The 14,238-nt window shown below is 44.5% G+C and overlaps 1 protein-coding gene across 1 annotated transcript in view; it reads right to left on the reverse strand.

Moving 5' to 3' along the window:
- The window catches only part of LOC116945432 (ceruloplasmin-like), a 68,242-nt gene extending 55,027 nt beyond the window's left edge, over positions 1-13,215 (reverse strand). The window contains exons 1-9 of the mRNA XM_076069272.1: positions 13,015-13,215; positions 11,269-11,513; positions 10,113-10,322; positions 8,495-8,674; positions 5,380-5,692; positions 4,040-4,042; positions 3,413-3,619; positions 2,495-2,634; positions 335-482 (exon numbers count right to left, since the gene is read on the reverse strand). Coding sequence (XP_075925387.1) covers positions 335-482; positions 2,495-2,634; positions 3,413-3,619; positions 4,040-4,042; positions 5,380-5,692; positions 8,495-8,674; positions 10,113-10,322; positions 11,269-11,513; positions 13,015-13,202 — 1,634 coding nt within the window. The 5' untranslated portion in view covers positions 13,203-13,215. The remainder of the gene's footprint in view (positions 1-334; positions 483-2,494; positions 2,635-3,412; positions 3,620-4,039; positions 4,043-5,379; positions 5,693-8,494; positions 8,675-10,112; positions 10,323-11,268; positions 11,514-13,014) is intronic.
- Positions 13,216-14,238: the final 1,023 nt, after the last annotated feature.

Here is a 14,238-nt window from a genome sequence, read left to right on the forward strand (position 1 = left end):
CATGAGGTCGTGGAGTGGTGAGTGGGATTTTATTGGTCACAGAGCCGACCCAAAAGGTTTAAACCGCAGCCTAAATAACTGTTGATGGTGTACTCTCACTCAAAATATGGGAAATTCATGTTACGACAATGGAATTGGGAATATTTTCCATTGAAAAAAAAAATCCTTCTTATGCTGAGTTAGCAAATAGATGAAACTACGTCAATACAAAGCATTTCATAATGATGTTTCGCAGACAGAGATAGTTTCATTCTTAAAAGTAGGGGAATGCCAAACAAAAGTCACGTCTAATTTCTCCGTAATAATTTTGAAACGATATAATCTCATCTGTTACTTTAAAGGATCCATCTCACCATAATTCCCCTTGGCGACATGCTCGCTGCTCGCGAATACACCATGTGGATGGATGTTGTAGCCCCGGCTGCCCATGTTCTTGAACGTGACGACGAGCTCATCCCCGACCTCTGCTCGCAGCACGGGCCCTGTGGAGGAGACATAAATCTAAATCTGAATATTTATTTATGCTGGGAGAAATCTAATGAGCTATGAAGCTCTTTGTCATCACCGCGGTGCCTTCCAACAAGGCATGGATCCAGTCGGACTTTAGATGTGTGTATAGATGCGCTGGCTGGGTTATGATAATGTCCAATAAGCAAGCGACCTATACGTATACATATCAGATTGTAAAAAAAGAGGATTGTTGCACAATGATAACAAAACAGTCTCTAAGCAAAAAGAAAAGTGATCAAAATTTTTTTAAAAAATTTGTTTTCTTGTCAGTTGTATTCATTTTGGAAAGTTTCTATGACAATTAGGAGTATACCATTTATTGTAAAGCCGATGAAAAATTAGGTTTGTGATTTGGAATATCCTACCAGCAGCCGTATGCACAAACGAAATGTTTTAAAATGCTGAGTTGCAATGCGCAAGTTTGCAATGTCCAGCCACTTATCGTATCTTAACGTCTTAATCAATCGCTTTCCAAAGAATTAACAACAGTATAACATGTAATGTTGTGACGGTAATGGTGTAGATGAGGTGAATTAAATAGATGAGAAGAAGCAATGGGGGCGAATCTGCGTTTCGTGAATTCGTTGAAAGCGAAATTGACGATGAATGTAAATGACGATGAATGGATTGAATGAACGCGGAATGAGTGATAGCCAAATAATGATTATATGAAGAGGGAAGAGTGACGGTGGTGGTTATGAGGGGGGGGGGGGGGATTAAGGGGTCGTGGGGTGAGCGAGGGAAAATAGGTGAGTTTTTAGTGAGGAGCAGAAACAAGTGAGTGAACGTGACTGCTTAATGTGGAGGGGGAAGTTTGTTCCAGTGAAGGAGGCAGGAAGAGAACAAGAGCTAAGGCGTGGACTGAGCACTTGAAGCAAAATAGACTCGCGATTTAGTCCGTTCGGCTGCACTTCCATCCCTCATACTCTTAGGAGCCTTCATCCCTTCTGATTGGCAGACAGTGGCTTCTCAATTGCCACAAACTTTAAAGGCGCCAAAATAATCTAACATACGAAATAATCTTGACTTAAAGCTTTCGTGACTGCAGGAATTCATATTCTTTGCGTCTTTCGGTAAAGTCAAGTAGATAGAAAAAATATTAACAATGAAAATAATACAAATAAACAAATGAAAATAAAGTTAATAAAAAAGAATTTTAAAAATCAGATGACGATTGCTTGTGCTGCGATCGAAACGTCGTGATATTTGCATTATTTTTATTATTTTTTATTTTATCGTTATTATTATTTCTATCTATGTGACTTTACCGAAAGACCCAAAGAATATACGAAATAATGTCAAATGAGTCAATTGTAGAAATTATACATTCCCACGGCAGGTGCCAGTCTGTCCATAGGATAACTGCTGATGACTTCTAACAAAGTGGTATTCAGGGGCCATCCATTGAGTACAAACGCAAAAATCTGTAAAAAAAACTTGACCTCTCCCCCCCCTCCCTGTACACACGCGTACGTTTTAACCCCCCCCCCCCCCCACCTGCGTACGTACGCCTGACGCACTCCCCCACAATCCAAAAGAACAGCCGATATTTAATCCACGCAGAAACGATTAAGGATTCATATGAACGTGTTTAAGCAAACAGTCCACCGCCGGACTATCTAACTCAATTTAAAGGCCAATGTAGACAAATTATTATCGAGGCTTCACCCCCCCCCCCCCCCCCCGTTTCCAATGCGTACTTTCATTGTCAATAGACCCCCCCATACGCAAGCGCATTTGGGTTAACCCCCCCCCCTCCTCCATACTAAATGGATGGCCCCTTACTTCATAACATCCAAAGGGATGACGGCTAGAGTCGACCCCCAGTCAGGATTTGGTATCACAACTTTCCAATTGTGAGTCGATGTCCTTATTCGCAGTGCCATTACGAAAGCAGGCGCGTCCATTGGTGACGTGAGCGTCATTTTAAACGGTAAAACAACAGAGTAACGGAAGAGTGCTCACAGCTCACGTCATACCGTACCTAGCATCCCCATGTGCCTCTGCTTGGGCGTTCGCTGCCTCCTGGCGGTGAAGCTTGCGTCCGTGTACTCCGTGTAGAGGATTTTCCTGTACACGCCTCCAATGCGGCTGGGCCCTTTCGTGAAGTACTTCTCGGAATCACTAGAGCAGTCACGGACAAAGTTCCCACACGACGAATGGCAATGACGCGCATACATACAAGAGCGGGGAGATGGACGGGGTGGCTCAGAGGTCAGGCCGCTTAGTTGGCTCCGCTGAGTTCAGTGACGAGTGACTGCACAAAGAACGTAACACACTTTCAATTTGGTTTTTTTATAAAGCATAGGGTCGACTGTCTCGTGACGAGCATTTCTCTCTGTAGCAGGGTGGATAAATGTTCCTCTCCGGTGTGGATATGAGGTGGCTCGAGATTCGAAAAGTAATTTCTCTCGTAGCTCCTTCCTCCATATGTGCCGTTCTGCTCTGCTCCGACACCGCAGCTTTGCCCTTCACCAACCCGCACTGTTGGGTCCTCTCGTGCCCCCCACTGCATGGCGAGGACCTTCATCCAGCAGTCGATTGACAAAAACGGGCTGTGCATCTATGTACACGTGTATACGTATACTAAGGTATAAATATGAAAATAAGAAAATAGTTCTTCTACTCATAGCGTAGATATTCCCCATGGTCCAAATTTGGCAAATTTGATAAATGACCCGCAAATTATTCACTTGGGGCTTTTTTTAGCAACCATCGGCCCCTAATGTAAATCCTGTATTTTGGACTCCAAAATACAGGATTTTTTTAGCCAACCGTGCTAATCGAAAAAGAGTCATAAGACTCAGTCGGGGCTTTGTTGTGTAAACAAAGCGTCATAAAAAAAACGTGTTAAAGCGTGGCGACTCTGACAGACACTCCACGTGGCTTGTGGTGAGTTCACCTTCCAGGCTGGGTCAGATCCTCGCCCGTCGCGTTGTTGATGCCTGATGGGCCGTAGTCCCAGTCCACTTCCTCAGCGGCGATGAAGAAGGTCCTCTCCTCCCCGTCTGAGTGCCAAACGCTTTGGTTCGAGCCCTGACACTCCAGGACGTTGAAGGCGGCCTGCATGCCACCTGTCCACGCAGCGCGAGGCTCTCCAAGCGATGCTCTGCATCACGCTTCATAATCCTGATCCTGTCACGATTCTTATTAAATGTCTGTGAATGCATATTGATGCGCTTCAAATGCATCCCTCTCTCTCTCTCTCTCTGGTATATTTGGGGTTTGTGTGCGTCTCGCCCTCTCTCTCCGCGGTTGCGTAGATTTTTCCACGGGTCCTCCGGTTTTTTCCCTCCACATTCAGAAACGTGCGTCTAGAATATTTGTGGCTGCTGTATATTTCCACACGATAAGCCACTTTGTCGAGCTATCATTTGTGGCCAGGTTGCTCATAAAAAAGAACTACATCGCTCAATGGGCCTTACCTGGTAAAATAAAATAAATAAAAATAGTTTAGTTTATAGTTCTGTGTTTCTGAGGTGAAGAGAAGACAAGCGGAGACGCAGATTTATTTTATTTTACGTCGTACAAACTGTGCCAACATGGTCTATCGACCAGGAAACCTAATCCACTTTGGATATTAAGTCTGAACAATTCTATAATCCTTATCTGTGGATGCTGATGGCCGATTGGGTTTACATAAATAAATAAAAAGGTAAAACTCCTATAGTCCGTTATTTTTCGCGGATCATTGGAGACGCGTGGCAAAACAACTCCTTAAATGCACAAAAAAAAACCACAGTTTTTTTTCCCATCGCGGATTACAGACTCCGAGAAACACAACCTTCCCCCACATCACCGTGGACGCACCTTTCAAATAATTATTAGGAATGAAATTCAATCCAATCATAACGTTCGCACATTTACGGATTTTCATTGCGGCAATGCTTACTTCGGTAACCGGTAACGTTGGGACACTGCAGCACGAAGCAATGTCCAACTCCCCCCAATTTCCTCTTGCGCTGTCTCAGCGGTGCCGTTTCCCACTGGAGTTCACCATTTGTTGAGCCTGCAGCTTCAATACGGGAAGCTGTCATCAAATGAATCCCTAACTGTGAGTATCACGATGGCGGTAGCCACCGCCTGGCAGTGAGTGATGGCCGTGGGAAGTGGCATAGTAACGACATTGTGAATCGGTCAGGTGGGGCCACAATATTTGATTTGTCTCGCAGGGTCGCACCTTGGCTTATTGCTACAGCTCCGTAGTGCCTCTTTGCAAGATAAGGTTGCTGCTCCCATTAAATTTACATAAAACGTGGAAGGTAAATTTAAGTTTAACCCGTAGGAGGCTTTCGCGACCAATATTATCCACAATAGAGGTTTTTTTTTTGTTGGGTTAGATTGTATAAATATAAATGCGTCGTTAAACCAGCCACCACACGACACAGCCAATTAGTAAGGTTTGTCACGTAAACAGAACATGCTAATTCGTTACTAGTACAGCACTAACCGGTGTGTTACAATCTGAGTACGACGTTTCGCCACTAGTTACAACCAGCATCATCAGGCGACAGCCACACTTGTGGAGAAATCCTTCTCCTGTTTCGTTCTTAAATAGAGGGATACATTTGATGTCGTCACTTGTGAGACAATCAGGTGCGATGGCCAGATGGCGGGTGGGGTTAATGAATGCATATACATTACAATCGGTGTCCAAAAAAACCCTGTAACATGGTCAATGAAAGCAATTTCATAAAAAAAAAAATGTAAACCGCGTTTTATATCACTCTGTTGTTCTTTTCACTCTGTTGTTGAAAACATATCTCATGGTGGTTGTCAAGGCGGCCCTAACTCGTAGCTTTGGCCACCAGGAGCAGGCGGGGGGGGGGGGGAGGAGGTACCCCCTGCCTGCCTCCATGCTGGTTAGGCTATTGACTCTGGCTCAGCATCTGGCAGTGAATGGCGACGGTGAGTAAAACCCTCTCACCTGCAAAGTGCTCATTGACATCGCAGGCGAGGAGCCAGCGGCCTGGGTTGGTGGGCACCATCAGGGCGGTGACAAAGGTGGCGGGGAAGAGGCCTACGGTGTCCACGCGGTGGTGCTTGCTCGTGAGCGCCTGCCCTCGGAAGTGAGCCGTGTGAATGTCCACCTCGGAGCCAAGCCCAAAGATGTGCCACGACACGTTGACCTCGCTGCACATGTTCAGGCCCGGCAGGTTCCCGTACATGTAGCCGTTGATGCCTGAAACAACGCGCAGTGAGTCGTTAGGACGCCGAGGTGGCGACATGTTAACTACCTCCCCCGGTATGCAGGAGGTCGTGGGTTCAATCCGGACCCTGACACTTGTATATTTGGAGTTTGCATGCCTCTCTCCCCGGGGTCGCGTCGATTTTTCTCCGGGTCCCTCCGATGTTTCCGTCCACATTTAGAATCGACGTGTTTAGAGTATTTGGCTGCGATACATTTCCACCAGGTAAAACCCACTACATAGGTCAGTAGTGGGCTCTACCTGGTCAAATAAAAATAGTTATAATTTAAAAGTTATAGGTGCCACAAATTTTATATCTGCTTGATGTCGTCCATCATCGTGTATTTAGATGAGTAGATCAGTACTGTCTGACCGGCTGTCTGTAAGTATTAAGGTGCTGCTGTGCGTTTTCCTTTTCAAATTGTGTCACCGCTATATTTTCGGTTTTCAACGTCTTAATTTTTCTGTATCATCCTTTTACCCCTCGCCCTGTGTGGCACTTGCAATGTAACCATCACCACAGTACTTTTACCACATCCCATGCAAAGCGTTTTAACCTGCACCATGATGTTTTTCAGTAAACACAAGCAGGTGAAAATCGCCAACATTTAAATAGCGGAATATTTATGTTTGATCATTGAACCTGTGACTTGTCAATTTCCCACATCTCCAATTATCATGGTTGGCTATATATGGTGCGCATGAGTGCATACATACGCGTGTCCTCGATTATAATAATCAAACGTATGCATTATTTGATATTGTCAACAATCAAACATAGGATTTATCATTTAATTTAATATCCGCAACCAACGTAATACTTGAAATTCGTTAAACTTATTTAATGTGTCGTTGCTAATGAAGGAAATTATATAAATTATTTTAAATGTTGTCGATAATTGACGACATAGTAAATCAATTTATTAATTATCTTGTGAAAAATGAAACTTATAAAAAATTAAACATAGCAACACATTTCGTGTCATGTTAGCCACCAGTAGTTTTATAGCCGTTTAGATCCATGGGCCATGCCCCAGATAAGCAAAAGTGATTTAAAGAATTACTAATCTACAACTCATTACTAATCATAACCAATGACTGATTACTCATCGATTATATAATTACAATACCCCCCCCCCCTCCGCCTCTAATCACTGCACCTGATATGAGTTAAGTGATGACGTCACCCTGCTGCTCTATATAAAACCGGGAGCAAGCGAGGGCTTTACCATTCTGGCGAATTGCCCGATGATGCTGGATGTATTTACCGGCGAAACGTCGTACTCAAACTGTAAATGTTGTGGATTAACTCTTCAACACACCAGTGGGCTGAAGTAGTGAATTATTTGTCTTTTGTCAACGTGACACTTTTATTGCTGATTGGACGTGTCGGGTGGTGGAGGGTTACGGCACATTTATAAATAAACGCGATCTAACCCAAAAACCTTTATTATGAATTATTATGAAGTAAAAGTTAACTCATAAAGCGCCGGTGAACTCAGCAGACAACTGAAGACTGCGCTTCTCATGGTAACCATGAATCCCTTGCATGCTCTGTGACAGAAGTGCTGTCGTCAATGTTACATGATAGGCGCAGCACTATCTCAGGCATGGCTAACACACATCGATGCGTATTGCTGTTGTCAATCTGAAATATGCATGATGCAGTCGGGCATTCCCAACAATCATCAACATTTTACAAAATACGAGTTTAGTTACGATATGAAAATGAAGTTTAACCTAAAGGTTGCTTCTCGTGGGTACGCGCAACAGGGCAATGGTTAGCTCCGTTGGCAGCCTTCAGCCAATGGAAGCTGTACTGCAAGACTATACATATTTTTTCTAATAATAATGTAATCATATAATAATTATTAGTTTTGTATATAGCATCATGATTCATGAAAATTCCATCTCACAATCGCCGAGTAACCACAGGCAAGAGCTAGAACCAGTTGGTGAGCCCGACTACCTAAGCTATGCAGTCCTCTTTTATTAAGATGTTTCCCACCAATGAACACTGTCTTACACAGATGGGATACTGGCAATCCAGGGAATGGCTCCTCCTTGACGCCCACAGGAAGGGAGTTTCGCGTGTTGCACCAACCCTCACTGGCTCCACGATGCTGGATTAGAGGCCACGTGCATATCCACCACCGCCAGATTTTATATCCTGTCCCTCCTGCATTTATCCCTGAATGTTGTCCTGATCTTGCCAAAGAAGACACCCTGTCTCAATAGTTTCCCTCGAGAAGAACAATCATTTATCTCTGGACTGAATGTATGGTTCTAATTTAAATACAGTAAAAGCAAATCCGTTTTGCAGCTGTGCAGCGGACGCGACACGCACGCATGGTGATGGAAACTACACATTCGTCACACCTATCCCTCTATTTAAGATTAAAACAGGAGGAGGATGTCTCCACAACTCTGGCTGTCACCTGATGAGGCTGTTTGTAATTACCGGCCAAACGTCACGGTATTAGAATCGAATTGTAAATGTTGTGGGTTTACTCTCCAACACTCCGGTGTGCTGAACTCGTAACTAATTGACACCTTTAGTTTACGTGACAAACCTTACTAATTGGCTGTGTCGGGTGGTGGCAGGTTTAACGACACATTTATACGTACGCGATCTAACCCAAAACCCCCTCTTATGGATAATATATTATTAAACTGACACGTTCAACGCCAGCGAAAAAATATAAAACCTCACGATGCCGTGAGCCGTGCGATACAACATTGTAAACGTGTACGCCGTGTCGAGGTGTGGATCCGGAGCGAGCAATGTCTGTTACTCGTCTTGAAGTTGCTCCTCTGAAAGTGCAGGTCGCTCCGGTCCAGACTGCGCGGGTCGGCAATGGTTTCTCGGATGTTGTCCTCCAGGTACCAGCTGTTGTTCTCGTCAACGATGGTGAACATCAAGATGAAGTCCTCGCCCACGTCTTGGCGTTCGGCGGTTCCCAAAAGTAGGATTCCTCAAAAGAGTTCACAGCAGCCAAAAAATTGTTGGCTATTTTTTGTTTTTTTGTTACCAAGGATGCAACACAGAGTTTCCTGCTCACATTTACGTTTACATTTTACTCATCAAAGAGCGTGACTTTGGGACAATGGATGCTGCCTCTGCGGCCAGGTCGCTTTTGAAAAATAATTTAATACCTCAGTGGGCTTTGCCTGGTAGGATGGGGATGGTTTCGTGTTGTAATTGTGTGCGTTTGGGTGGTTTGTTTACCTCGCTTGTACTTTGCACTCCTATCACGTGTTGTTGTTGTGTTGTGTTTGTTGTAACGTTCTGACCCACCCCTACAGGCCATCTGTGAAAAAGAGCTTTATAGCTCATCGGATTCCTCCTGCAATATAAATACATATTCTGATTCTTTGCCTCCCCCTCTGCAGATTGAACGTTAGAGGAGCGGCAGGCTGTCAACTTTAAATGAACCCCTTTTGACCGCGTACACATTCGAAGAGCAAACATGTCTTCAAAAATAAGTAAAAGTACGAAGCGGTACAATAGATTTGTTTCAAAAATTGTTACGCGGTACAAGGTGTTGAAGAATCCGCAGCCTGCCGCTTAAATCGGCAGGATTGGTTAAAACGTTAAGTTTATGTTGTTTAACCAGCTGAGAACTCAGGAGACCAGGATAGTCGAGTTTAGCTGCCCTATGCTTTGCACTCCTATCGGTTTTTGTATTGCTTGTTGTTGTAACTTTCTAACCCTCCCCTATTGGACATCTGTGAAAAATAGCCTCAGAGCTCATCGGATTCTTCCGGTCGAGATAAATGATTCTGATTGCGCCTCATTTGCAAAAGTGACTCGGATCATCAAAATGTAAAAAGCAAAGCAAGCAAAAAAAAATGCAGCAGCAACAATGTAAAGTGATCAGAACAAAAACACCAATAAAACCAAAAACACTCTCGCGCTATGGAATCAAAGCTATTGCAAACACATAACTCGATATCGGTGCACAACATCTGGCATCAAACTGGCATCAAGGGTCCACGATGGTGGGATGCCAACCTCCTCGCCTGGCGTACAGGCGTCGTGGGTTCGATCTCGACCCTGACGCCTGCTGAATATTTGGAGTTTGCGTGTTCTTTCTCCCTGTGGTCACGTGGATTTTTCTCGAGGTCCTCCGAGTTGTCCCTCCACGTTCAGAATCAATGCGCATTTAGAGTATTTGGCTGCTATAAATTTCCACACGATAAGCCACTTCGTTGAGCTATCACTTGTGATGGCCAGGCCGCTTCTGAAAAAAAAGAGCTACACAGCTCAGTGGGCCTTGCCTGGTAACAAAAAAAAAGGTTTAGGTTATAGTTCTGTGTCTCTGAGGTAAAGAGATGCAGACGCATTTTACGTCGCACAGACTGTTTTACAGTTTAGATCAACCGGCAAAGCAGGGGGGCGGCACTTGCTACCTTTGCGACAGGTGAGCAGGGCCCCGATGAGGCCCGAGTTGACATCCTTGGGCTCATTGACGTGCGAGTGGTAGATCCACGTGAAGCAGTTGGGGTCGTCGCTCCCGGGCGAGGTTTCGTCCCTCACCACCCAGTGGTAGGTGTGCGTCTGGCCGGGCAGCACGAACTCGCCCTTCGAGCCGAACTCCTGCCCGTCTGGATAGTTGGCGCCTGTTAGAGAGGCGCACACGGGCGAGCTGACATCGACGACCTTCGCCACACTGTGGCCACCGGCCATTATTGTGGTCGGTTTTATGTCCGCGGACATGTGGCAGTGGTAGTTTCGCACCTAGGAGGCTTCCGCCACCAAACGTATCCATAATGGAGGTTTGTTTTTTTCTGGGTTAGATCCCGTAAATATAAATACAAGCATTTCAATTACCGGCAAGACGTCATACTCGAATTGTAAATGTTTGGGATATGCTCTCCAACACACCGGTTCTGAACTAGTCATTAATTGGCATGTTTTGTTTACGTGACAAACCTTACTAGTTGGCTGTGTCGGGTGGTGGGTTTAACAACACATTTATATTTACGCGATCTAACCCAAAAAAACTATATTATGGATTGCAGTGGTAGTTTGAGTTTACATGCAGTCAAATTATTTTAAACTTCACACGACAATTTTTTATTCACAATTACATGAGCAGAAATTAAATACGCTCATAATAACTGGAGGATATTAATCCGATTGCAGTTAGTTTCTCGAGGCAATTTAGATGGGTCATTTAAATGTAAAATTAAGAACTCTGCAAACGCGGTCACCCGGACCAGACCGTGGGACATACAATGACGCAATGCCCAATTCGCAAACATTGAGGAGGCATCCTGACGCAATTCTCTGGCTCAACCACCTCAATGTAAAATTATAGTTCTTGCTCTACACCAGGGCTCGGCAATCAAAATAACAAGAAGTGTACTTTTTTTCATTCGGTATAAAAAAAAAAAACCTGAATATTTCAAGAGTCGGAAATGCACGTGGTGAATACGAGACGGTGTGATGGCCCTTAATAAATAACCTCACAAAGCAGTCCGTCAAGAACCGCGCGGAGCCGCAATTTTTTGCCGACGCCTGCTGTGGAGAAGAAGAAGAAGAACACCTTCACCACCAGCCGACCTTCTGACGCTTTGCTGTAGAAGACGCCGTGGGGGTGCATGCTGTACGGGCGCGACGCGAGGTTCTTGAAGTAGACCGCGATGACGTCGTGCACCTCCGCCTTCATGGTGGGGCCCAGGTATCCCAGCCACGGGTCCTTGGGAATTTCTTGCGTGAAACTGCCGTCCGTGTACTGGATGTACACCGCCTTCTTGTATATCCGGCCAATGCGCTCCGGCCCCCTTTGCAGAGTCAATATGGCTTGTCTGTAACAGTTATCAGCAGTGGTAGGCGATTTGTAAACGTATCAAAACATATGCCTCGTGTAGACAAGGGGCTCTTAGGTGCCCGTATAGATTTGGGTAACGTGTATTGATGTATTTACAATTGTCGCTTTGGCTGCAATCTGATTGTGAGAAATGTATCATTTAGAAAAGTGCCCAGCTTGAGCTAAACTAGACCAGGGGATCAGCAACCTTTCAAAGAAGAGGAAGAGACATTTTTTGCAGTTTTTTTTCTTTGACCAAAATAGTTCCAGGGCCGCATCTTGCGCAGTTACTCGTACACAAATACAGACACAGCAGGTGTACAGCAGATGACAAATTCTGACTTAAATCAACAAATAGGTGATGTAAAAACTTCGTCTATTTCGTGTTTCCCCCCCTTAGTTATTTTGTATCAATGCAGTTTGATTGTTGTACATTTTGTTGTCACCAAGACATTCCACAATGACCCATTCCCTGCCATATTTAATCATATCTCTTTATGTTAAATTACGTTTTAGATTTACGGGGGCAAGGGGGCAGCCAAAGAGCCATCGCATGCGCCTCCGGAGCCACGGTTTGCCGGCCTCTGCACTAACCCGCATTCATGATGCGTGCATTTTATTTTCATTGCAACGTGAGTTCTCCACAACGCTGGCTACGCCATTCATCGTAGGTTCACTGAGGGTAATGCACAAACATAACGCGTCTCGGGCGTTCTCTGCGAGTATTACGGGACCACACTTTGCCTCGCCTGGTCAGTGCAAGTTGGTGAAGCTAGGGGCGCACAAATGAAAGAGCGAAAACGTGGATTTTGTTGCACATATATACAGTGTGGTTTTTTTTTGCGGCACATATATTCCAGGGAATTAGAACGTTATTTTCAAGTAGCTAAAACAAAAACAGGCCACAAAGTTACTATACAGCACAATGACAAAGGGTCCAAAGTGGTGACAATTACCTAAATCGCTGGGTTGGTGAAGACAAACAAACGTTGTGAAACTCCCTTCCCGTGGGCGTCAAGGTGCCATACACCTGGCTACTTGGAGAATGCAGGGCAACAAGTGGACTCATGGCCATCTGTTTCCATCTATACGGGGATAGGGTGTTGCCCCTACTTACTCACGCGGGTTTTCTCTGGGTGCTCCCGTTTCCTCCCACTTGTATAAACACGCATCATTAATTGGCTGAAAACATCTAAAGGTAAAACACCAAATGGACTCCGTGTGGCTTTCTTGGGTGAGTGAGCGTTATGAGAATGTATACATCTAAGTGTCATATGAAGTTACTACATATGACGCATAACACATAGAAAGCACACTACTGGCTGAAAATCCACGGAGCCTGAGCGATTTTTGGTGGCACCGGCTCAACGCTTGGCTACCGCCATCCAGCTCGTCTGCAGATCCTCAGCGATCGTGAGATGCAATTAAAGCGAACTACGACACTGTATAAAACTAAACGTTATTGTTATTATTACAAAAAAAATCACGTGGAAACATACTCATCGTCTGAAATGCTGATGTTCTTGATAAGATTCCTCCCCGACGGTGCGTAGTCCCAGTATATTTCCTTGGCTGCGATGTAGTACTCTCGCATCATTGCGCAGGTGAAGGCCACGTTCAGGTAGAACACGCACCACCACATCCCTGCCAAATGCATCGTCTCTAGGCAAACGGAACAAAGCAACATCACGGTTTAATCTTCCACTCATTCTATGATTCCCTGAAGAAGCTAAACATTTTTGGAAATTCACAGTATATTGGGTGAAATTCTGTGGAAATCACTAACTGAATGATAGATCATGTAACCGTTCAAAACTGAGACAATTTCCATGATACACGCTTGCTAATGGAAGATAACACATACAAGAACTGTATTCATGAACTTGTAAGATCTACCACAGCTTGAGTTTTGCTAAAATTGCTAAATTTTCTCGAGGCAATCTTGCACAGTGGACCTGGGTGGAAAGGCTAGGGACGCGTTGTCACCTCGTCAAAACGGTTGGAACGCAATCGTTGTCCGAGATTGTTGGTCCTGGTGACATTGGCATATTTTTTGCCAAAAATCTAACCTGAAGGATACGTCTTGTTAAAAGGACCTGGATTGTTAATTTTAAAAAAATCTCATGGGGCTGCTTTCGTGCGAATATAACCGATTCACACCATATACTTTATTTAGAAACATTTTTGAAAGAAAATAATAACCCAAATACAGTTCTTGCAATTTGTAAAAAAAAAATACGTAAAATGCATGTCGCATTTCTCTTGTAACTATGCCTAAACAGCTCAGTGTTTTTATTATAAACAGGTCTTCACGAATCATTTCAGTTAACAATGTCTGGTAAACGTTTGGAAAAAAAAACATTCCATAATAACCGAGAGAAAAAAAATGTCGTGTAAAATCAACCTGCAACAGAACGATCGCTTTCGAAACTCACCACGCAGAAGAGCCCACGTGACGCTTACCTCTGTTCTCGCTCGGATGAGTGACACTGCTAAGTGAGCCCCACACCTCCTGCGTGGTGAGCGATGTTCCGCACGCCTTCGGTGAGCAGGATAAGGGGGTCGGCCTTTTACGACACGTCACAACACCTACCTACTATTGTTATGAGCGTTACGCGGATCTTTAAACTTAACTGTGCAAAATATGTATTTCACCAGGTTAAGGCACATTGGGTTATATGGCTCTTTTTAAGAAGCGACCTGTCTAGCACAAATTATATCTC

This window comes from Petromyzon marinus, chromosome 24 (assembly GCF_048934315.1).
Source record: "Petromyzon marinus isolate PM22_M1 ecotype Great Lakes invasive population chromosome 24, UKy_Petmar_22M1.pri1.0, whole genome shotgun sequence".
Classification (NCBI taxonomy): Eukaryota; Metazoa; Chordata; class Hyperoartia; order Petromyzontiformes; family Petromyzontidae; genus Petromyzon; species Petromyzon marinus.